Source organism: Ahaetulla prasina, chromosome 1, assembly GCF_028640845.1.
Source record: "Ahaetulla prasina isolate Xishuangbanna chromosome 1, ASM2864084v1, whole genome shotgun sequence".
In the NCBI taxonomy this organism is placed as follows: domain Eukaryota; kingdom Metazoa; phylum Chordata; class Lepidosauria; order Squamata; family Colubridae; genus Ahaetulla; species Ahaetulla prasina.
Genome location: NC_080539.1, coordinates 263,264,357 through 263,290,116, shown reverse-complemented (window position 1 = coordinate 263,290,116; position 25,760 = coordinate 263,264,357). Strand labels below are relative to the sequence as shown.

General features: G+C 40.1%; 1 protein-coding gene across 1 annotated transcript in view; it reads right to left on the bottom strand.

Annotated features, from left to right (window-relative positions):
- MUC5AC (mucin 5AC, oligomeric mucus/gel-forming) overlaps window positions 1-25,760 on the bottom strand; it is an 81,609-nt gene that overhangs the window by 9,758 nt on the left and 46,091 nt on the right. Inside the window, exons 32-41 of the mRNA XM_058160442.1 lie at window positions 17,585-25,705; window positions 16,740-16,951; window positions 14,014-14,185; window positions 13,606-13,856; window positions 11,563-11,746; window positions 9,243-9,444; window positions 6,365-6,543; window positions 5,547-5,616; window positions 3,284-3,381; window positions 1,145-1,176 (exon numbers count right to left, since the gene is read on the bottom strand). Coding sequence (XP_058016425.1) covers window positions 1,145-1,176; window positions 3,284-3,381; window positions 5,547-5,616; window positions 6,365-6,543; window positions 9,243-9,444; window positions 11,563-11,746; window positions 13,606-13,856; window positions 14,014-14,185; window positions 16,740-16,951; window positions 17,585-25,705 — 9,521 coding nt within the window. The remainder of the gene's footprint in view (window positions 1-1,144; window positions 1,177-3,283; window positions 3,382-5,546; window positions 5,617-6,364; window positions 6,544-9,242; window positions 9,445-11,562; window positions 11,747-13,605; window positions 13,857-14,013; window positions 14,186-16,739; window positions 16,952-17,584; window positions 25,706-25,760) is intronic.

Below are 25,760 nucleotides of genomic sequence, written 5' to 3'. Positions count from 1 at the left end.
ATATATAATATATGTACACATACATATTTATTTATTTATTTATTATTATCTATCTATCTATCTATCTATCTATCTAAATATATAATAAAACAACAGAAAACATATAATAGATTAAAAACAGCTAAAGAATAGATAGTTGAATTCAATTGATGCTCTAACTTTTGAATACAAATTTAAAACCTCATTTAAACCCCTTTTTTAAAAATCCCAATTTAAAAAACTACATTCAGGCTAGTCCTGCTCTTGAAACAGCAACGCCTTCAGCTCAGGCTGTGAAAAGAGATATTTTTAAATATATTATATCTATCTATCTATCTATCTATCTATCTATCTATCTATCTATCTATCTATCTATCTATCTATCTATCTATCTATCTAAATATATAATAATCTATCTATATCTATCTATCTATCTATCTATCTATCTATCTATCTATCTATCTATATCTATCTATATCTATCTATCTATCTATCTAAATATATAATAATATATAATAAAACAACAGAAAACATATAATAGATTAAAAACAGCTAAAGAATAGATAGTTGAATTCAATTGATGCTCTAACTTTTGAATACAAATTTAAAACCTCATTTAAACCCCTTTTTTAAAAATCCCAATTTAAAAAACTACATTCAGGCTAGTCCTGCTCTTCGAAACAGCAACGTCTTCAGCTCGCGGCGGAAGGACTTGAGATCGGGGAGTTGACGAAGCCCATATAATAATATAATATAATAATAATATAATAATATATAATAATATAATATAATAATATAATATAATAATAATAAATATACTCTGTGCATATATATGCATATATAGACATGCATACATACTATAAATTTCTGTGTTGTGCTTACGTACCTCCATTACAGCTGCTATACATCACTGATTTGGAGAAGTGTATTTGGTCACATATGGGGGGGAAGAGAGATTTACAAGCAAAAGTGTGCACACTTATTATGGTGGGTTTTCCTGTTGCTACTTGACACTGAGACAATGGATGCAATTTTTCTTATTTCCTTGTTAAAACTCACCAAACATTGAAAAAGTCTTGAAAAAATTATTTTCCATGAAGCTCCTATTACCCATAGAATTTCACCCATCTACATTTTATGAAATAATAAAAGCTTTAATACTAACCACTTTGGGTAACCCATCTGGTCCAGTACAACCTGGGGGAAAAAAGTATATGGATGATATTTTGCACTGAAGATCATCTAAATTTCATCATTTGATGTACAATATTTTATTATGTTTTATACTAGTTACTGTAGGTAGCTTATAACATTTAAAAACAACACAGAACTTTATATAAAACACAGCAATACATGCAGCAGTTGAGAAACCAAACCAGTCTAGAGAAAACAGTGCGCATATTAAGGTTTCCCTCTAACCAGTGGTGGGATTCAACCAGTTCGCACCACTTTGGGAGAACCAGTTGCTAACTTTCTGAACAGTTTGGCAAACTGGTTGTTGGAAGAAATCATTAGAGCAGAGAACCGGTTGTTAAATTACTTGAATCCCACCACTGCCTCTAACACACTAACCTCCAGTGAAGATCATTTGGCGACCGTCTCCAGGAGAGCTTTTTACCAGGTCCGCCTGGTCCGCCAGTTGCGCCCCTTTCTAGACCGGGATACCTTATGCACGGTCACTCACGCCCTCGTCACTTCTCGCCTGGACTACTGTAACGCTCTCTACATGGGGCTCCCCTTGAGGTGCACCCGGAGACTTCAGTTAGTTCAGAATGCAGCCGCGCGGGTGATAGAGAGAGCCACTCGTGGCTCCCAAATAACACCGATTCTGCGCAGGCTGCACTGGCTGCCTGTGGTTTTCCGAGTGCACTTCAAGGTGTTAGTTACCACCTTTAAAGCGTTCCATGGCATAGGACCGGGATATCTTTGGGACCGCCTTCTGTTACCACATGCCTCCCACTGGCCGGTACGCTCCCATAGAGAGGGCCTCCTCAGGGTGCCGTCAGCCAAACAGTGTAGGCTGGCGACCCCCAGGGGGAGAGCCTTCTCTGTGGGGGCACCTACCCTCTGGAATGAGCTTCCCCAGGACTTGACAACTTCCTGACCTCCGGACCTTTAGCATGAGCTTAAAACATATCTATTCTTCCGAGCAGGACTGGCTTAATAGGGTTTTTAAACATGGATTTTATTGGGGATTATTTTATATTTTGTATTGTATTTTAAATTTAGGCTTTTGGAATAAGTTTTTTAAATAGTGTTTTTATTGAAATGTATTGTATTATTTTATCTGCCTGTTCACCACCCTGAGTCCTTCGGGAGAAGGGCGGTATAAAAATTAAATAATAATAATAATAATAATTTTTATTAATAATAAAATTAAATAAAAATTTATTATTATTATTATTATTATTATTATTATTATTATTATTATTATTATTATTATTATTATTATTATTATTATTATTATTATTATTATTATTATTATTCCATGTCTGAAAACATCCATGAGCCTTCAGAAAGGCTAGCAGGGTCAGATCCACTCCAGTCTCAAGGGGAATTGTGTTCCAAATGGAAGGAGCAGCATATGAGAATGCCCACTTTTTGGGTCCCACAAGCTGACATTTTTTAAATTGATAGGATTTACAGCTTACCTCTCCTGCCATATTTAATGGGAGGGATAGACACGTAATTTGTTTAGAAAGCAAAGGGCCACTGACTGTTGAGGCGTATGGAATCCAGTGCAATTTCTTTTGTCTCCTGGGTAACAATCAATAGGAAGATGCTAGGAATGTCAGGTAACCTGAGCCTCAGATAGCACAAGGAAAGTTGTGGGTTATTTTGTAGATTTCATGGGTAAATAATAACAGAGGTTCTTCATTCTGTAAGGATGATGATCCATTGCTAAATGATACTTATGGAGGGATAATCATACACTTTTTAGAGTGTATTTGTGGAGGGGAAAAAATCCTCTGTGGAACAAAACCATCTCTGTGTGAAAGACCATATTTTTATACATCTTGCATATTAATACAAATGATCTTCAGGATCTTTTACTCAGTTTTGTGCACTGCAGTTGATAGATATAGATCAGGCCTCTTTATAGTAAATGTTTCACATGTCCATGTTACTGGGGGTATGGGTTTTGATCCATCCAACTTTTATTATTTAAGCGATTATCTCCTTTCAATGAATAATTTCTGATCTTCTTTCCTGGAAATGACTGAAATCATATCTGGCTGGCTGGTTTGTCCAGCAGTCCCTTTGCATTATGGTATCCTCCCTTTTCTTACATAAGAACACTTACCACAATCAGGCACACAGATATCTCTGTGGGTACTGAAGAGTTTGGTTCCATTTTTACAGAAGCAACCTTCCGTTATTCCTCCAGTCTGTGGAGGACTACTGCAATGAAAAAGAAGCATGAGTTAGAATAGTAGCTGCACCCAACATTATGAACAACCACACAGTGTATGCAATTAATAAGAATGAAGGAAGGAACGAGGTTATATAAGGTCAACACAACTTTCTTTGAAATGGCTCAAGGTGATGTAACTGCCACTAATCATCAACATTTTATCTTCCCTGTAAGAGAACTAGTCATGATAAAAGAGTTTCAAGTCTATGAGGTCCAAATCCATGGCACTAGACTAATTTTTAACACAGGTTAGAATTTATGATTTATGAAACCATGACTGAAATAAATCCATAGAAGTTTTCTTCCATCTATAGAAGAATACATTTTTCCTGATAAAGTGGAAAGGAGAATTCTTATTCTCTGCCTATGTTCTCATAACGTAGTCTACAGGACTCACCATCTCTTTGGAACAAACTTTGGGGATACGTATGATTTTGCAGAGGGAGGAAAGGTATACAACATATTATAACAATAGCATCATAGATCATAAAGTGAGAAGAGACTACTTAGGCTCTTGAATCAAATTCCCTGCTCTGTGCAGAATTCTAATTAAAGCATTCCCAACAAAAGGCTCTTTGATCTGTACTTGAACCTACTATTTCCTTTGATAATTAGTTCCACTTTCAAAGTGCTCATACTGTCAAGACACTTTTCCTAGCATGGAGTCTTTCTGTATCTTAAAACCATTGTTTTGTATCTTGTTCTTTAAAAATGATAGATAATAAGCCTGACTGCCTTCTGTATAAAGGCTTGAATCAGGTGTTTGAACAGAGATATTATGTCTCCTAGTCAATCCTTTTTCCTCAAGGTTAAATATGTTGTATTCCTTAAGTTCCTTCCGCATTAAGTTTTTGTTTCTAATCCTCTGTTCAATTCCATTGCTTATGTCTATCTACATCTCTGTCCCGTTCCAATTTAACTGATCTAATGTGATGCCAGAGCTGAACACAGTAGTCAAAGGGGGGGGGTCTACATAATGGAGAAAATTATTTCACATGTGGAAATGTTGTCTGCATCAATGCAGCCTAAAATTATATTGCTTTTCAAAAGTCACATCATATTGCTAAGTCATAGTCAATTTATGATCAATTCAACTACTTTTTCACCCATTGTTTTCTAAGCTGGGCAACCCTTTTATATTTCTGGGCATATTCTTTCTTCTTTCTAAGCGATTTATTTTGCATTTTTTCCTGTGAATTTCCATTCTGTTGGTTTCCTCCCACTTCTTGGTATCATTTTGCTAGTTTTGTATCATCTGCAAATCTGATAACAATGTCTTCTTCAGCTAAATCATTAACAGAAACTTTGAAAAGTACTGGCATCCTGCTTGATACTTTCTATTTTGATGAAGAACTACTGATGAGCTCAAAGTGCAGTGATAGAAAGCAATTGTGGTTCCAGCTAATGGCATGACATCTTGCCCATATTTAACTGATTGGCTAGTCAGAATATCAGGTATTGCTTTGTCAAATGATATGCTGAAATAAAGAGTCCCACACTGAACAACAGGAGTTACCCAATGGTATACATTTTGAGCATACTCAAAATGGTTTAATTTGGCAAGATTTGCTGTTGACCAAATCCATGCTAACTTCTAGTAATGATGGCTTTGCTTTCAAGGTGTTTGGCCATTTTGTGATCTGCCTCCAGAGCATTCCAGTAACATTTTCAGACTGAGTAATCTGTAGTTTTCCTGCTCCCTTTCTAAAGATAATCTTTGTCTCCTCCCACCCCCACTGCCCATGGTAATCTGATATTTCATTTGGTCTTCAGGATTTCTCATAAATAATTAGACAGTCAAATCAATAGTAATTTCTACCATTTAATCATCCTGCTCTGAAATTTGTAAGTGTACAATATCAGGAGGTAGTTCCTTTCTATCATGCTTGATCTGAAATATAGTTAATTCAGGCAGCTCTTTGCAATTGCCTAAATCTGAGTACAAATAGTTCCTTATTTATTTTTCTTTCTATTGCCCTTTTCTTAGCCTTTTGTTACTCTTTTCATTTTCACTGAAGAGCTTCTTCTTTACTCTTCCTTTTGAATGTAATAAAAAATTATCCCACTTACATAGCTTAAATACATACTCAATATGTTGTTCAACTCATCACGACAATTATAAACTTTCACAGCTCTTTTGAATTCTACTCACCTGTTATCACAGGTGGGAGGATTGACGGGGCCACATGGATCGTATACTTTATCTGTAGGGCAGCTAAAGGCTATAAATGATAAGAGAAAAATGTTCATCATAATATAGAAAAGTATTTTCCATACATTTTGTATTTGGAACAAAGTTTCAGTACAACTTTTTTTCTCATTATCTTTCTATCCATTATTCTATTTACACATCAGGGAACAAAAAAAGAAAAATAAAACACCCCAGGAATTACAACACTAACAACATTTATTAACAGCATGAACATTTGTACTGCTATAAGCTGCCTAGACTAGAGTCATTTAGATGAGATGGACAGTGTAATCAATTAATTGATTATATAATTATAATTCATAATTAATAAAAATAGAATTATATGATTATAAACTTTTAAATATTATTACTTGAATTAAATAAACAGAAATAACAAGGATTCCAGCCATACGCATCTGTTATTTTTCACATAATTTTGGCTTTGTTCACATAGACACAAACATACATACCAACTTTTTGCATAAATGTGCCTTAAGCTGGACGTATTTCTTTCATGTCACAGTTTTTAATGCAATACATTGTCTATCTGGAAGAATGGTGGCTCAATATTCTTGTGTTTATTAAGAAAATGTTTAATTGCTAAATAAATCAGAACTTCTTTCTAGTACCCCTCTTTCTCTTGGTATCACTTTTTTGACTGCCACACCAAATTCTCACTGAAGATATATTTAAAAACCTCAAAATAAGGAGGGAAGGAAGGAAGGAATTATCAGATAATAAGAAAACATAATAAGATGCCTTGATATCCTAGAACTTACGGCATTCATCATTGGTCTTCCCTCGCCAATCGATACAAACACCTTTAGAGGCACAGAGAGAAGCATATATTTCTAATCCTGAACATTGCATGGAGATATTTTTCATATGGCAAGCATCAAAGATGCAGCCTCGGAAGTAGGGATCCGGAGGTATGATCTCATGGCACTCAGAGAAGATGCTGCAAACATACAAGAAGTACTTATAAAATGACTATCTCTGAATAAGTACAAAGTGGTTTACTCATTTAATTGAAGCTTCTTTTAAATCACAGAACTATTCTAAATGAAAAATGAAAGGGAACGTGGAATTTCTGGTACCAAAGAACCTTTCACAAGGGTTAGACTATGACGTTTTCCAGGTAATCTTTCCAAAATCTATTTATTATAAAAGGACAGTTTCCTGGCATTCTGTGAACTTTCAGTGATTCTACGAATGTACGTTAAACCAACAGAATGGAAAGGATTTAAAGAACATTTTACTATACTTTGGTTATAACTCATATCACATTTTTGAACACGCTTTTTAATCAGCAACCATGGAGGTGTTATAATTGTGGAACCTTTTGAGAAGGATTGTCTTTTTGTACATTATTTATCATTGGAGGCATTAAATGTAAAGAGAGGCAGCAAAGAACTTGCCCCTTGTTCTCTTTGTTGCTGGTTTGAGTTTCCCAGTGGAAGATATATACTCTTAGAAGTGCCATTCAGCCCACTTCCTGCTTATCCCTATTATAACTTCCTTCTCTTCCTCCTTCTTTGCTCCCATCTTTATCCCAAACTGACAGGAAACAAAACACATTGTCTTTTCTTATTTACATATTGTCATAAACAGTTTACATGTTCTTTTGGATTTTGAACATCTTCTAGATTCTTGTAATGAACTTCGTTCCACTAACGGTTGCATCCAAATTGGATCCTAGTGAATGACTTGAGGAATTCTAGCTAAAGTATCTAAAAAACTCTCTACAATATCCTTAGAAAATAGATTTTTCTGGTTAGATATCAGGCTGTGTTATCCTAGTTTTCTGCTTGTGGGTTTGATATATGGATATAAAGTGGCATAGCTGGATAGGTTATGCCTGCATTTCCATGCCAAGCTTGCTAAGTGAAATGTGAGAATGTTTAGCATGTGAGCCAACTGCCCATTATAGAACTCTGCTCTTGTGAAATCTAATCTTATCTATGCTTGTTCACCAAACAGCTTGTATAGACTAGCAACTTTATACTCTATTGTAGCCTTTCTCAAATCTTCTACTCTGGATGAACTCTTGAAATAATTTTCAGGCGTCAGGGGCACTCTGCATAAAATTATATCTAAAGCTAGCTTTGTACGTATTCACACACACACAAAATGTTTTGTAGAATTTCTCTCATGCAACTCTAGTTGAGAAAGGCTGCTCCACTGTATGGCCCATCAAACAAGACTTATTACTGCAGAGATCTAAATTTTGGTAGAATTTTCTATTGTATCATACTCAGAGTTGATAAACTAAGATAATGCATTTACTTGGGAGACAGAGAATTTTCTTTTCATCAGAGTATATTGGTCAGAATCCATAAACAGCATTCTTTGAGTGAAAACTTTCTGCTTAGAATCAGGATTTGTTTCTGCAATTGAAGCTTCCAACAAGCCTTCAAAATCTACTGGAAGATTCCTAAATCTTTGTAGCAGATTTGAAGATGTGCAAAGTACTGGATAGGTAAGGAGGATAATGGAATTTATGTTACTTGGCAAAAAAACAACAACCCAAAAAAACCAAAACCCAAACCCCAACCTTGTTTAATCCACCAATATGATTATACTAGACAACCCATATCCTGTTTGGTCATAGTCTCAGAAATATTTCCTCATCTAAACAGAGTTAAAAAATGACCAACATGCCTATGGAGATTCTCAGTCATCCAGGTCATGGCTGTCCCAAAGGAAGTTTTTTTTCAAGAGGCAACTGTACTTTCTGGTTTTTCTTTGAAGACATTTCGCTTCTCGTCCAAGAAGCTTCCTCTCATCCAAGAAGCTTCTTCAGCTCTGACTGAATGGTGTGGAATGGAATGATTCATACTCCTTGCAGACAGCTGGACATTTGCATTCTTTTAGTGGGTCGTTAAGTCACCTGGAGGTTTATCTGTGTCATCAGGGTCACCTGAGTGGTACAAATTGGTGTGGAGCCTTCTTGGAACTGTTGTACTGTTTCTACAACACAGTCCTTTCAACAGTTCCAAGAAGGCTCCACATCAATCTGTGATGACACAGATAAACCTCTAGGTAATCTTAACGACCAGCTAAAAGAATGCAAATGTCCAGCTATTTGCAAGGAGCATAAATCCTTCCATTCCCCACCATCCAGTCAGAGCTGGAGAAGCTTCTTGGATGAGAGGCAAAACGTCTTCAAAGAAAAACCAGAAAATCCAGCTTGGGACAAAATGACCAACAGTGGGCAAAAAATAGGTGCGAACCAAGGCAACTTTCGACTTTCCACCAGTTTTATCATTGAGTTTCCTTGTGGGAATGTGGCAGGGAACATTGGAAATGTCCTTTCCCCTCCTCTCCCAATAGGGAGATAAAAGATTACTGCTGAGTGGGAGAGGGAAGGAGAGAGGATTGCAGGACTGGCTGGGAAACTGTCATAGAATGTTGAAAATGAAGATCATGTGACTGCAGCAGCAACCCAGCAGCACTGAATCAGCCACAATTTTCACAATTTCATTCTCTCGGGAGTCATGAGTCCAGGAATTTGTATGCCTTCTGTAAGTTACCACATTTGAGGTACCTTGTTCAAAAACTGTTGTTCTGCTAGGATAAAGATAATGAAACAAGAATTTTAGTAGTATCTATATTCACTGGATGGCAAAAATAAATATAAAATAATTCCTATCTTACTCATTCAAAATAAGGGAACAGAGAGGAGCTGCGTGACATATTTCAGATGAAGGTGTAATTTCAGTTGGCACAGATGGTGTTGGTCCAAAGCAGTAATCCTTTTTAGGATCAGGCACTTTCCAATGGCTGGCCATGTGGGGGCAATCTGTTACTTCACCATTTGGTAAGCGACATTCATCTTTTATATTGTTAGTGCAAGTACCTGGGGAAAATAAAATGAAAACATATGTAGAGGACAAAATATTTGTGATCTCAGGCCGATTAAGCAGACAACAGCTTAAGCTGACAAAAGTATCAGAATGGCCACATAGTTTAGTGACTCAGGCAGCAGAAGATATGAAAGAAAGATCAAGCAGAGGAAGTGCCATGGCAAGCAACACCCTGCATGGGATGTACCATCAAAAGATAGCTGAAGTGGCAGACATTGAGAAATCCAACCAGTGATGGAAAGAGCTGGCCTAAAAGACAGCACTGTGGTAGTTAACATAGCAGCACAAGAACAGGCACTAAGGCATTAAGCATATCTATGGAGATTCTCAGTCATCCAGGTTATGGTTGTCCCAAAGGTGCATTTTCAAGAGGCAGATGAACTTTCTGGTTTTTTTCTTTAAGACATTTCACTTCTCATCCAAGAAGCTTCTTGAGCTGAAGACCAATTGCCTCTTAAAAAGCACCTTTGGGACAGACACCAGGTATATAGAAGCAGGGATCTACCTCACTAGGCAGGACCTGAAGTACGGACTATGCAGAGAGACCTCAGCCCTACTCATAGGGGCAGGGTGTACAATGCAAGCAGCATATACTGAATGGCACAAACAAGTAGCTGGCACTGTGTACAGGAACATCTGCGTAGTGTATAAGTTGTCAAGTTCAGATGGAAGATTCCACAGAAGGCTGAAGAGAATAACAGCCTTCTGTTATTAGATCTTATACACATAAGATCCTGTGGGACTTTCAGATCCAGACAAGAGGACTGGCCAATTAATTAGACATCATGATAGTAGACCAAAAGACAACATTGGTAATAGATGTAGTGGTGCCAAGTCACAACAATTTCAGGAAGGAGTATGAGAACCTAGAGAAGTATCAGCACCTGAAGGAGGAACTAAAGAGGATGAGGAAAGGAAAGGCCAAATTGGTCCCAATGATGGTAGGTGGAGCACTTGGGGCTGTGACGCCTAAGCTTGGAGAGTGGCTCCAACAGATCCCAGGAATGACATCAGAATTCTTTGTTCAGAAGAGGGCAGTGCTAAGAACAGCTAAGATACTGTGCAGTACCGTCAAACTCCAAGGCCTCTAGTAGCAGACCTAATATTGAGGAAGGCACATAACACCCATTGGGGTGAGAGCAGAGGTGCTATTCAGCAGGTTCTGACAGGTTCTGGAGAACCAGTAGCAGAAATTTTGAGTAGTTCAGAACTGGCAAATACCACCTCTGGCTGGCCCCAGAGTGGGGTGGGAATGGAGATTTTGCAGTATCCTTCCCCTCCCATGTCCAAACCATGCCCACCAAGCCATGCCATGCCACGCCCACTAAGCCACGCCCACAGAACTGATAGTAAAAAAAATTGAATTCCACCACTGAGTGAGAGGGATTACTTTTTCAAAACTCCATCTATCCCTTGGGTAAAGCAGATAACGTGAATCCAATCTTTTTTTAGCTCTCTATTCAGTTTCACAATGCTGTTGGAACACTCTCTGGCTTGAGTTTCCCTTTTTCAATAAACAGCATCCACGTTCTTCTGCCAACAGACCACTACTTAAAAAATGATGGTACCAAAACTTTGAAATACTACAGCAGCGGTTTCCAACCTTGGCAATTTTAAGACTTGTGGACTTCAATTCCCAGATTATACACAGTATACTTAGTAGCAAGGGGAAGGTGTTCTGCAGTTGTTTGCAAGAGCTGACAGAAAAGCGGGGAAAACAGGTTCTGGAGAGAAAATAGGAAGATAACTGCACTCTTCATCACATGTTAAAGAAGAAGGCAGGTTTTGTCTCCTTAACTGTGACACCCTTTAGAACTGTTTCTAAAGCTTCTAGACTGTTTTACTGAATACTCCTGGGAAAAAAATATTTCTTTTCAGATATATTTTCCCATTTTTATTTACATCAGTATAATTAGAAGTTCTAATATCCAGGCTGAAATGAAAAATAAGTGACATTTTGACAAGAGAGTCAATAGTTTAACTAGAGAAACAAGCATATTTCTAAGAGCAAATATATAAAGTGTTGTTTCAAGTACTTCAAATGCATTAAGAGTTTTTAAATATTTCATGGAATAACAAAAGCTTCGATGGGATTAAACCGTTTTACTTACCACATTGTCCTTCAGTGTTGTTGTAAAACTTGCTGAATGGAAGCTTTACTAAGAAGATTATACCACTATAGGTGACAGTAGTTTCGATTTCAAAAATTTCAACCACCATATTAATACCAAGTGTGTGGATATAAATGCCATCTTTCTGGAAACTTGTCTTGATGAGTTTCCCATTGAAATAGATCTGCATAGAAGAATCATTTTGCATCAGAGAGCAATTTTGTATCAGAAAAAAAATTGATTACCCATACTGCAAAAAAACAATGCACCTGCATGTTAAAATAATTATCTATACATTTTGGATAGATTTGCTTACTCCAATTATTAATTAAGAAATATGTATTTTATTTTCTAGCAAAATAAAATTGCTTGACCTTAGTATGCATGTAACCTTGGAAAATCTTAGGGAGGCTGGTTCCCTCTTCTGAGGTGGCTTTCCAAGGATATAAGAATACACCTGCTAGGAAAGGCCTCATGGATCTAGTCACACTTTTGATTTATACAAGAGGTGCTTCAGATAGTAACCAAAAGAGAGTCTATTGTTTTCCCCTAGGGATCACTGTGAACCTGAACCTGTTTTAAGACTTTGATTGGCCTTAATTATTTGTATCTTTGCATCTCTAAGCAAACCAAACCAAGTAAATAGTACATAATCCTCATATTTTTATAATATACCATCATTATTATGTATAAGAATGCTTTGCGCTCTTTTATGAAAAAAATAACTTTACATGGCTATATTTCTTAATAAAACCAATAATTAGACATCCCATTTAAGAAATATCAATTCTTTCTTTTACCTCCATGCTGTGTTTTTGAGATTGTTATTTAGACTTAAGATGAATCCATCTGTGGATGTTTAAAATTTAGTGTGTCTCAGCCAGCAGTGAAATCCCCCTGGTTCTATCCGGCTCGCTGAACTAGTAGCGCCAGCGGTGGGAGGTCATTACGTCATTACGTCCCAGTTTTTTACCATCTGCGCATGCACAGAAGAGGCGCACACTTCCATTCCAGAACCGATAGCGAAGGTAAGTGGTAATTTCACCGCTGGTCTCAGCCATTACATAAAGCCTGAAATGCTGGGGTGCCGCCTCCTCCTCCTCCTCCTCTTCCTATCACCACCACTACTACTATCATCACTACTACTACAGCTACTACTAGTATATCTTCTTTCATGATTCACAAAAGTAAACGTATTAGATTTTTCAATGTTCTCCACTGTTCTCTAAATTGGTTTCAATTTATAGTGATCTCCACTACAGATGAAAAGTAGCTTTTCTACCCCTTCCCTTTCTGCTCAGATCGTTAGCTAAACATACTATACCTTTAACTTCATTAATTGATGGCTAAAAGCTTAAACAAATCTCACTATCTTCTAGGCTCCAGTACATGAGAATATAGGTAGTCCTCGACTTACGACCACAATTAAGCTCAAAATTTCTCTTGTAAAGTGAGCCATTTGTTAAGTGAGTTTTGCTCCATTTTATAATCTTTCTTACTTCAATTGTTAAGTGAATCATTGCAGTTGATAAATTTGTAACCCGGTTGTTAAGTGAATTTGGCTTCCTCATTGACTTTGCTTGTCAGAAGATTGCAAATGGTGATCACATGACCTTGGGACACAGCAACAGTCATAAATATGAACCAGTTGCCAAGCATCTGAATTTTGATCACATGATTGTGAGCATACTGCAAAGGTCGTAACTGAAAAACTGTCATAAGTCACTTTTTTTCAGTGCTATTGTAATTTTGAAGAGTCACTAAAAGAACTGTTGTAAGTTGAGCACTACCTGTACCACACTTCCTTATTTAGAAATATTATTTCTGAATAAGCAAGACTAGGGTTGCATAGTCCTGAAACATTTTACATGGGGCTAATTGTGGCCTTATGTGGGAAGATTTTCATTTTCATAGAAGTTTTCACCCCACTGCGATATCTGACACATGTCCCAGATTTGTTCCAGAGAATTAAAAAAGTTTGAGGGGTGAGTGGAGGTTATTGTTCTGGATTGAATGGCACCGGATCTCACTTTCAAATTTTACCTTGTTAACTACTATCCCATTAACGTGTTGGTGAGTTAACGCAATGACTGAAGATTTGTAGTGTATAATAATAGACTGGGAACAGGAAAGTTGGTCTTCTATGTCACAGTTGTAATTATCAAGAAGGATTTTAAAGTTATTATATTTTGGTATAATTTGCTGCACCAATACATAAGTGCAATTGTCCAAGAAAGTGTAGTAGACTCCATCAAATGTGACAAAGTGAGGATCACCCCAGCCACTACAAATACCTGATAAATAAAAAGGAAAAAAAAACAGGTGACAGTTAGGACCTTAAAAAATACTGTACCTCGAGATTAATATCAACAAAATAACTCATATATTATCAAAAGCTGATCACACTTCATTATTACCACAAAACCATTCAGAAATAATATTTGAACTTACATTCACATTCATAGTGATAACAACATCCATCCTTTGAGAGAACCTTTACTGGTGGGTAGCCATTTTCACAAACAATCTTCTGTACCGGTGGGCACTCCACTTTACCTATCACAATGTTGTTGTTTCCTAAACAAGTTGCTTTGGTGCAATTTTCTATCCATGTCTCACCCTCCTGGGAATAGAAAAAAAAATTGTTCACAGTTTGACCCAACAAAGCTCTCTGTGTGTATTCATATATTTCATATGTTAAATTATGATTCATGAGTTGTAAGGAGGGAAGAGAACATTTTTGCTTTGTCTAACTGAGATTTGACTTTTGGTCCCTATATATTATAACTTAGTTCAGACAAATCTTGATGTCATGAACCTCCCTTTCCTTTCTTTAAACAAGCTTGTTAGAGAGGAGACACTTCTTGGAAAAATATTTGCCCACCTGATGACATTCTGTTTAAGTAACTACCAGATATACATAACTTGACATGATGTAGGAGGTTTATTTATAACACCCTACTTCCCATTGAACTTCAATTCTGCATCAGTTCAAAGCATTATTTGTAGTTCTCTGAGTTGCATAACCGGTCTGTTCTTAAGTGGAATGTCTGGAATTTGACATTTCTGAAGTTTTACCTCAACATCCAAAGTCCAGATCTTTTAAAACATTCCTATTTTCTGATCAGGTTGGTAAACATGAAGTAGGAACCAAGCTCACCCAGAAAAATAAACCCCAAAGGAGGACAAACCTGGTTTTAAGATGATCCCATACCAAAAGGAAGGGTAGACAGGAGGGGAAAAAAATAGATTAAAAATCCCATATGATGCCCATCTACCCTACATTGTCAACGTTCTATCTAAGGTCAGTCTTGGAGATCTCTTTTTCCCTAAGTAAGCATAAATTCCCTGCACCCCACCACCATCACCCCAGATAAGGGGAAACTAGTGCCAGGATTTGTTTTAATTAAGTAATAAATACTAATTAAAAGTTATTGCCTGTAAAATACAATTCTGTGTATTGTGCCAAGTCAGTCTTGAAGTGTTTTGCCCTGTCTCCTTTCTAGTGGGGAGAGGGGGAGGGAGGGAGGGGGAGAAGAGAGTGAGCTGGGCCAGTCACCAGGTGGCTTTATTAGTTTAAGGCAGGATTACAATCTCCCAGTTTCACAATTCATAATCTCCCAGTTTCTAGCTTGATGCCTGTAAACACCACATCGAAATGGTTTTTAAAATAAGATATATAATATACAAGCTTAATTGAACCCCATCTCTGTGCCAGTTTCCAAGTATCCACATTCCAATCATATGACTGTAATCATTGGCCCTTTGAGGATCAGTCATGACTCATAAGTCTCCTTTTCACTGCTCCTCTGAATGGCCTTTGAATAAGTGGTCAGTAAGAAAGTACTTAATTGCAAAACTATCTGTATATCAAGCATAAATTTCCTTTGTTTCTTGACTTATACTAGTTTTTATAGCACCAAATAAAATGGTTGGTTAGCAATATTGCCCAGATGATGTCACTCCTTAATACCCTCATCCTCTCAGACTGGCTCTTTCCTCAGAATAAGGCATTGCATATCAAATCAAGGTGACCTTCAAGGCTGCTTAGTCCTTTGTTTTGAGAATAAAGGCTTCAGAGCAAGTCTTTGCCCCTGGATAGTTTTTTTAGAGAACCATGCCATTTGCTTTTCTGTTGTAATATAGCAGAAAACAACTAGCAGTCCTAGTTCAAGGAAAGTTATTGTGCTGTTCACTTTCACTGTGCCCTCACTGTTCACTCAGACCTCACTTACTTACTTACTTACTTACTTACTTACTTACTTACTTACTTACTTACTTACTTATTTATTTATTTATTTATTCGATTTGTATACCTCCCTTCTCCCGAAGGACTCAGGGCAGTTCACAGCCAATAAAATGCATATAATACAGATTAAGAACAGTATAAAAAACTTATTCAATATATGGCATAAAAACTAAAATAAGAATAAAAACCCCATTTAAAACTACATTTAAGCTAGCCCTGCGCAATGAAACAACAGGACTTGGTACTGTGTCCAGTTTTGGCACTTCAGTTCAAACTTGATATGACAAATTTGAATGAATTCAGATAGTGAAGGCTCTGGAAACTAAACCCAATAAGATGTCTAAAAGTTAGGACAGGTTTAATAGAGATTAAAAGCGATATACAGCAGGAGACTATGTATTGGAATGTATACTTTATCTGAATAATAACTTTTCTGCATGTAATTTTCGTGAAACATATATTTTGCAAGCAACTATATTTGAATAAAATACATTTTGCTGTACAAGATTCCTTAGTATCAGCAAAGTGCTGTACTGCAAGGGAGATAGGTGGTTCTAAAATGGGATAAACAAACAGACGCTCTTCTAGATAATAGCAAGTTTTTAAAAATTGAGGTGTCACTTGCTTTCTGTTCAGAAATTGTAATTTGAATCAGTTCATGCTTGTCTCATATAATTCCTCATAATTCCTTGCCTTTATAGCACATTGGGACTGAGGGCTGGAGATGTATGAAGAAAAAGAGGGATTTTGGGATTCCAGATCGGGTTAGTGCCATGTGCGATATAAAACTCCAATAATCACATTTTGAATAGAGAAAGGTTAACTTCTCCTTCCTTGGCTAAAAACACCCAACATATCTCTGGAAAATACGTTATACTGAGAACATGATTATCAAAGATTACAAAAAAATAAAATAAAAAAACCTTACCACCCGAGGTGGAACAGCATCAGGACAGCCTGGTGGTGGAGTAGTACCAGCAGTACTGGTAGTAGGAGTGGTGGAGACGATTGGAGGAGTTGAGGTGGGTTTGGTTGTAGTTGATACACATGGCCCTTTGTATCTTTCAATGGAACATGTGCTACCACAAATGGCAAAATAAAGGCAGCCATCGCTGTCGGTTTGCTTGTATATCACTTCACCTGGGAGGAGGGGAAACAACAACATTTCAATAGGATTTGAGAAAGCTATCAAGTAAGTGCATACATAACAAACACAATGATAAAGAAAAGTCTGCCACATGAATCAAAAAGGAGAAATGCAGAATGGGTATGCTGCAGATCCTGTCAGCCAAAGAGTATTGGTCAAGAGTCCCAGTTTCCTTGCTGTATTATTAACAGGACATTAAATTACTACTATCTGTGGTGCGGTGGCCTAGAGGTTGAGCTCTCACCTCACAGTCATGAGGCTGTGAGTTCGATCAACATAGAGGCAGATATTTCTCTCTCTGGGGACAATGAACAAAGCTCCACATTGGTGACAGGAAGGGCATCTGTCCATTAAACCACTCTACTAGTCTAGTTGCCCAGACTCCACCCCACATGGGATTATGGGGTCATTAAATGATGATGATGATTTAATTGTTACTATGTACATTGAATTTGGATGCCGTGATTATTTTATTAAATTGTTTTTAGTATTTTTAGCGTAATAACATTTTTGAATTGTAAGCCACCTAGACCAATTGCCCAAGAAGGGTGGCTAGAAAGTCGAATAAGCAAATAAATAAAAAAAAATTAAAAAATGGGCTGACAGTTATTAAAATAAACACTTACCAGGCATATAAATATTTTCCCCAATTTGGCAAAAGCAATGACTTGTGCTGCTAGCTATGGTGATGGTTGAAGATGTAATACTTGAGGTGGGTTGAGGTACGGTTGTGGTTATCACTTCCTGTGTTTTGGTTGAACCTGGGAGGGTTGAACTAGAAGTGGTGGTGGGTGGTAAGGTTGTTGTTTTGCATTCGGGGTTTTCTTCACAACAAAGCACACTAATCCTGAAATTCATGCATTGCTTAGTTTTTCCAGGTTGGTCTTTATTGTAGCATATCAGTCCAACTGTGACATCACACTGAACGACTTGACCGAGTTGTTCAATGCTTAGGTCTTGGTGGTTTACAGCTTGACATTTTATATTTATAGGCTTTTCACAGATTCTCCCTCCCGCGGCTCGGATGTTGCTATAAGTTTCAAGGTCTCTTCCTTCGGGTCCAGAAGTGGGAAAGTCAACATCGAACCATTCTGACCATTCGCAGGTGACAGGTGCACATGTGGTCGTTGGTGGAGTGGTCGTAGTGAGAGTTGTTCTTGGTGTGGGTAACTGGGTAGTGGTGGGCAAAGCAGTTGTGCTTGCTGTGGGACTTTTGGGAAGGATAACTGTTGTCGTGATGATGGGACTTGTTTCTTTGGTGGTACTGCTGGTGGTGGTTATCACGGTTGAGGTGGGTGGCAAAGTTGTTGTCTTGCATTCGGGGTTTTCTTCGCAACAAAGCACACTAATCCTGAAATTCATGCATTGCTTAGTTTCCCCAGGTTGGTCTTTATTGTAGCATATCAGTCCAACTGTGACATCACACTGAACGACTTGACCGAGTTGTTCAATGCTTAGGTCTGTGTGGTTTACAGCTTGACATTTTATATTTAAAGGCTTTTCACAGATTCTCCCTCCCGCGGCTCGGATGTTGCTGTAAGTTTCAAGGTCTCCTCCTTCGGGTCCAGAAGTGGGAAAGTCAACATCGAACCATTCTGACCATTGGCAGGTGACAGGCGCACATGTGGTCGTTGGTGGAGTGGTCGTAGTGAGAGTTGTTTTTGGTGTGGGTAACTGGGTAGTGGTGGGCAAAGCAGTTGTGCTTACTGCGGGAGTTTTGGGAAGGATAACTGTCGTCGTGATGGTGGGACTTGTTTCTTTGGTGGTACTGCTGGTGGTGGTTATCACGGTTGAGGTGGGTGGCAAAGTTGTTGTCTTGCATTCGGGGTTTTCTTCGCAACAAAGCACACTAATCCTGAAATTCATGCATTGCTTAGTTTCCCCAGGTTGGTCTTTATTGTAGCATATCAGTCCAACTGTGACATCACACTGAACGACTTGACCGAGTTGTTCAATGCTTAGGTCTTGGTGGTTTACAGCTTGACATTTTATATTTATAGGCTTTTCACAGATTCTCCCTCCTGCAGCTCGGATATTGCTGTAAGTTTCAAGGTCTCCTCCTTCGGGTCCAGAAGTGGGAAAGTCAACATCAAACCATTCTGACCATTGGCAGGTGACAGGCACACATGTGGTCGTTGGTGGAGTGGTCGTAGTGAGAGTTGTTCTTGGTGTGGGTAACTGGGTAGTGGTGGGCAAAGCAGTTGTGGTTACTGTGGGAGTTTTGGGAGGGATGACTGTCGTCGTGATGGTGGGACTTGTTTCTTTGGTGGTACTGCTGGTGGTGGTTATCACGGTTGAAGTGGGTGGCAAAGTTGTTGTCTTGCATTCGGGGTTTTCTTCGCAACAAAGCACACTAATCCTGAAATTCATGCATTGCTTAGTTTTTCCAGGTTGGTCTTTATTGTAGCATATCAGTCCAACTGTGACATCACACTGAACGACTTGACCGAGTTGTTCAATGCTTAGGTCTTGGTGGTTTACAGCTTGACATTTTATATTTATAGGCTTTTCACAGATTCTCCCTCCTGCGGCTCGGATGTTGCTGTAAGTTTCAAGGTCTCCTCCTTCGGGTCCAGAAGTGGGAAAGTCAACATCGAACCATTCTGACCATTCGCAGGTGACAGGCGCACATGTGGTCGTTGGTGGAGTGGTCGTAGTGAGAGTTGTTCTTGGTGTGGGTAACTGGGTAGTGGTGGGCAAAGCAGTTGTGGTTACTGTGGGAGTTTTGGGAGGGATGACTGTCGTCGTGATGGTGGGACTTGTTTCTTTAGTGGTACTGCTGGTGGTGGTTATTACGGTTGAGGTGGGTGGCAAAGTTGTTGTCTTGCATTCGGGGTTTTCTTCGCAACAAAGCACACTAATCCTGAAATTCATGCATTGCTTAGTTTCTCCAGGTTGGTCTTTATTGTAGCATATCAGTCCAACTGTGACATCACACTGAACGACTTGACCGAGTTGTTCAATGCTTAGGTCTTGGTGGTTTACAGCTTGACATTTTATATTTATAGGCTTTTCACAGATTCTCCCTCCCGCGGCTCGGATGTTGCTGTAAGTTTCAAGGTCTCCTCCTTCGGGTCCAGAAGTGGGAAAGTCAACATCAAACCATTCTGACCATTGGCAGGTGACAGGCGCACATGTGGTCGTTGGTGGAGTGGTCGTAGTGAGAGTTGTTGGTGTGGGTAACTGGGTAGTGGTGGGCAAAGCAGTTGTGGTTACTGTGGGAGTTTTGGGAGGGATGACTGTCGTCGTGATGGTGGGACTTGTTTCTTTGGTGGTACTGCTGGTGGTGGTTATCACGGTTGAAGTGGGTGGCAAAGTTGTTGTCTTGCATTCGGGGTTTTCTTCGCAACAAAGCACACTAATCCTGAAATTCATGCATTGCTTAGTTTTTCCAGGTTGGTCTTTATTGTAGCATATCAGTCCAACTGTGACATTACACTGAACGACTTGACCGAGTTGTTCAATGCTTAGGTCTTGGTGGTTTACAGCTTGACATTTTATATTTATAGGCTTTTCACAGATTCTCCCTCCCGCGGCTCGGATGTTGCTGTAAGTTTCAAGGTCTCCTCCTTCGGGTCCAGAAGTGGGAAAGTCAACATCAAACCATTCTGACCATTGGCAGGTGACAGGCGCACATGTGGTCGTTGGTGGAGTGGTCGTAGTGAGAGTTGTTGGTGTGGGTAACTGGGTAGTGGTGGGCAAAGCAGTTGTGCTTACTGTGGGAGTTTTGGGAAGGATAACTGTCGTCTTAATGGTGGGACTTGTTTCTTTGGTGGTACTGCTGGTGGTGGTTATCACGGTTGAGGTGGGTGGCAAAGTTGTTGTCTTGCATTCGGGGTTTTCTTCGCAACAAAGCACACTAATCCTGAAATTCATGCATTGCTTAGTTTTTCCAGGTTGGTCTTTATTGTAGCATATCAGTCCAACTGTGACATTACACTGAACGACTTGACCGAGTTGTTCAATGCTTAGGTCTTGGTGGTTTACAGCTTGACATTTTATATTTATAGGCTTTTCACAGATTCTCCCTCCCATGGCTCGGATGTTGCTGTAAGTTTCAAGGTCTCCTCCTTCGGGTCCAGAAGTGGGAAAGTCAACATCGAACCATTCTGACCATTCACAGGTGACAGGCGCACATGTGGTCGTTGGTGGAGTGGTCGTAGTGAGAGTTGTTCTTGGTGTGGGTAACTGGGTAGTGGTGGGCAAAGCAGTTGTGGTTACTGTGGGAGTTTTGGGAGGGATGACTGTCGTCGTGATGGTGGGACTTGTTTCTTTAGTGGTACTGCTGGTGGTGGTTATTACGGTTGAGGTGGGTGGCAAAGTTGTTGTCTTGCATTCGGGGTTTTCTTCACAACAAAGCACACTAATCCTGAAATTCATGCATTGCTTAGTTTTTCCAGGTTGGTCTTTATTGTAGCATATCAGTCCAACTGTGACATCACACTGAACGACTTGACCGAGTTGTTCAATGCTTAGGTCTTGGTGGTTTACAGCTTGACATTTTATATTTATAGGCTTTTCACAGATTCTCCCTCCCGCGGCTCGGATGTTGCTGTAAGTTTCAAGGTCTCCTCCTTCGGGTCCAGAAGTGGGAAAGTCAACATCGAACCATTCTGACCATTCGCAGGTGACAGGCGCACATGTGGTCGTTGGTGGAGTGGTCGTAGTGAGAGTTGTTCTTGGTGTGGGTAACTGGGTAGTGGTGGGCAAAGCAGTTGTGGTTACTGTGGGAGTTTTGGGAGGGATGACTGTCGTCGTGATGGTGGGACTTGTTTCTTTAGTGGTACTGCTGGTGGTGGTTATTACGGTTGAGGTGGGTGGCAAAGTTGTTGTCTTGCATTCGGGGTTTTCTTCACAACAAAGCACACTAATCCTGAAATTCATGCATTGCTTAGTTTTTCCAGGTTGGTCTTTATTGTAGCATATCAGTCCAACTGTGACATCACACTGAACGACTTGACCGAGTTGTTCAATGCTTAGGTCTTGGTGGTTTACAGCTTGACATTTTATATTTATAGGCTTTTCACAGATTCTCCCTCCTGCGGCTCGGATGTTGCTGTAAGTTTCAAGGTCTCCTCCTTCGGGTCCAGAAGTGGGAAAGTCAACATCAAACCATTCTGACCATTGGCAGGTGACAGGCGCACATGTGGTCGTTGGTGGAGTGGTCGTAGTGAGAGTTGTTGGTGTGGGTAACTGGGTAGTGGTGGGCAAAGCAGTTGTGGTTACTGTGGGAGTTTTGGGAAGGATAACTGTCGTCTTAATGGTGGGACTTGTTTCTTTGGTGGTACTGCTGGTGGTGGTTATCACGGTTGAGGTGGGTGGCAAAGTTGTTGTCTTGCATTCGGGGTTTTCTTCGCAACAAAGCACACTAATCCTGAAATTCATGCATTGCTTAGTTTCTCCAGGTTGGTCTTTATTGTAGCATATCAGTCCAACTGTGACATCACACTGAACGACTTGACCGAGTTGTTCAATGCTTAGGTCTGGGTGGTTTACAGCTTGACATTTTATATTTAAAGGCTTTTCACAGATTCTCCCTCCCGCGGCTCGGATGTTGCTGTAAGTTTCAAGGTCTCCTCCTTCGGGTCCAGAAGTGGGAAAGTCAACATCGAACCATTCTGACCATTCGCAGGTGACAGGCGCACATGTGGTCGTTGGTGGAGTGGTCGTAGTGAGAGTTGTTCTTGGTGTGGGTAACTGGGTAGTGGTGGGCAAAGCAGTTGTGGTTACTGTGGGAGTTTTGGGAGGGATGACTGTCGTCGTGATGGTGGGACTTGTTTCTTTAGTGGTACTGCTGGTGGTGGTTATTACGGTTGAGGTGGGTGGCAAAGTTGTTGTCTTGCATTCGGGGTTTTCTTCACAACAAAGCACACTAATCCTGAAATTCATGCATTGCTTAGTTTTTCCAGGTTGGTCTTTATTGTAGCATATCAGTCCAACTGTGACATCACACTGAACGACTTGACCGAGTTGTTCAATGCTTAGGTCTTGGTGGTTTACAGCTTGACATTTTATATTTATAGGCTTTTCACAGATTCTCCCTCCCGCGGCTCGGATGTTGCTGTAAGTTTCAAGGTCTCCTCCTTCGGGTCCAGAAGTGGGAAAGTCAACATCAAACCATTCTGACCATTGGCAGGTGACAGGCGCACATGTGGTCATTGGTGGAGTGGTCGTAGTGAGAGTTGTTGGTGTGGGTAACTGGGTAGTGGTGGGCAAAGCAGTTGTGCTTACTGTGGGAGTTTTGGGAAGGATAACTGTCGTCTTAATGGTGGGACTTGTTTCTTTGGTGGTACTGCTGGTGGTGGTTATCACGGTTGAGGTGGGTGGCAAAGTTGTTGTCTTGCATTCGGGGTTTTCTTCGCAACAAAGCACACTAATCCTGAAATTCATGCATTGCTTAGTTTCTCCAGGTTGGTCTTTATTGTAGCATATCAGTCCAACTGTGACATCACACTGAACGACTTGACCGAGTTGTTCAATGCTTAGATCTGTGTGATTTACAGCTTGACATTTTATATTTATAGGCTTTTCACAGATTCTCCCTCCCGCGGCTCGGATGTTGCTGTAAGTTTCAAGGTCTCCTCCTTCAGGTCCAGAAGTGGGAAAGTCAACATCAAACCATTCTGACCATTGGCAGGTGACAGGCGCACATGTGGTCGTTGGTGGAGTGGTCGTAGTGAGAGTTGTTGGTGTGGGTAACTGGGTAGTGGTGGGCAAAGCAGTTGTGGTTACTGTGGGAGTTTTGGGAAGGATAACTGTCGTCTTAATGGTGGGACTTGTTTCTTTGGTGGTACTGCTGGTGGTGGTTATCACGGTTGAGGTGGGTGGCAAAGTTGTTGTCTTGCATTCGGGGTTTTCTTCGCAACAAAGCACACTAATCCTGAAATTCATGCATTGCTTAGTTTCTCCAGGTTGGTCTTTATTGTAGCATATCAGTCCAACTGTGACATCACACTGAACGACTTGACCGAGTTGTTCAATGCTTAGATCTGTGTGATTTACAGCTTGACATTTTATATTTATAGGCTTTTCACAGATTCTCCCTCCCGCGGCTCGGATGTTGCTGTAAGTTTCAAGGTCTCCTCCTTCAGGTCCAGAAGTGGGAAAGTCAACATCAAACCATTCTGACCATTGGCAGGTGACAGGCGCACATGTGGTCCTTGGTGGAATGGTCGTAGTAAGAGTTGTTCTTGGTGTGGGTAACTGGGTAGTGGTGGGCAAAGCAGTTGTGCTTACTGTGGGAGTTTTGGGAAGGATAACTGTCGTCTTAATGGTGGGACTTGTTTCTTTGGTGGTACTGCTGGTGGTGGTTATCACGGTTGAGGTGGGTGGCAAAGTTGTTGTCTTGCATTCGGGGTTTTCTTCGCAACAAAGCACACTAATCCTGAAATTCATGCATTGCTTAGTTTCTCCAGGTTGGTCTTTATTGTAGCATATCAGTCCAACTGTGACATCACACTGAACGACTTGACCGAGTTGTTCAATGCTTAGGTCTTGGTGGTTTACAGCTTGACATTTTATATTTATAGGCTTTTCACAGATTCTCCCTCCCGCGGCTCGGATGTTGCTGTAAGTTTCAAGGTCTCCTCCTTCAGGTCCAGAAGTGGGAAAGTCAACATCAAACCATTCTGACCATTGGCAGGTGACAGGCGCACATGTGGTCGTTGGTGGAATGGTCGTAGTAAGAGTTGTTCTTGGTGTGGGTAACTGGGTAGTGGTGGGCAAAGCAGTTGTGGTTACTGTGGGAGTTTTGGGAAGGATAACTGTCGTCTTAATGGTGGGACTTGTTTCTTTGGTGGTACTGCTGGTGGTGGTTATCACGGTTGAGGTGGGTGGCAAAGTTGTTGTCTTGCATTCGGGGTTTTCTTCGCAACAAAGCACACTAATCCTGAAATTCATGCATTGCTTAGTTTCTCCAGGTTGGTCTTTATTGTAGCATATCAGTCCAACTGTGACATCACACTGAACGACTTGACCGAGTTGTTCAATGCTTAGGTCTGTGTGATTTACAGCTTGACATTTGATATTTAAAGGCTTTTCACAGATTCTACCTCCCGCGGCGCGGATGTTGCTGTAAGTTTCAAGGTCTCCTCCTTCGGGTCCAGAAGTGGGAAAGTCAACATCAAACCATTCTGACCATTGGCAGGTGACAGGCGCACATGTGGTCGTTGGTGGAGTGGTCGTAGTGAGAGTTGTTCTTGGTGTGGGTAACTGGATAGTGGTAGGCATAGCAGTTGTGCTTACTGTGGGAGTTTTGGGAGGGATGACTGTCGTCGTGATGGTGGGACTTGTTTCTTTGGTGGTACTGCTGGTGGTGGTTATCACGGTTGAGGTGGGTGGCAAAGTTGTTGTTTTGCATTCGGGGTTTTCTTCGCAACAAAGCACACTAATCCTGAAATTCATGCATTGCTTAGTTTCTCCAGGTTGGTCTTTATTGTAGCATATCAGTCCAACTGTGACATCACACTGAACGACTTGACCGAGTTGTTCAATGCTTAGGTCTGTGTGATTTACAGCTTGACATTTTATATTTATAGGCTTTTCACAGATTCTCCCTCCCGCGGCTCGGATGTTGCTGTAAGTTTCAAGGTCTCCTCCTTCGGGTCCAGAAGTGGGAAAGTCAACATCAAACCATTCTGACCATTGGCAGGTGACAGGCGCACATGTGGTCGTTGGTGGAGTGGTCGTAGTGAGAGTTGTTCTTGGTGTGGGTAACTGGGTAGTGGTGGGCAAAGCAGTTGGGGTTACTATGGTTTTAGTCGGAGGGATAACTGTCGTCGTGATGGTGGGACTTGTTTCTTT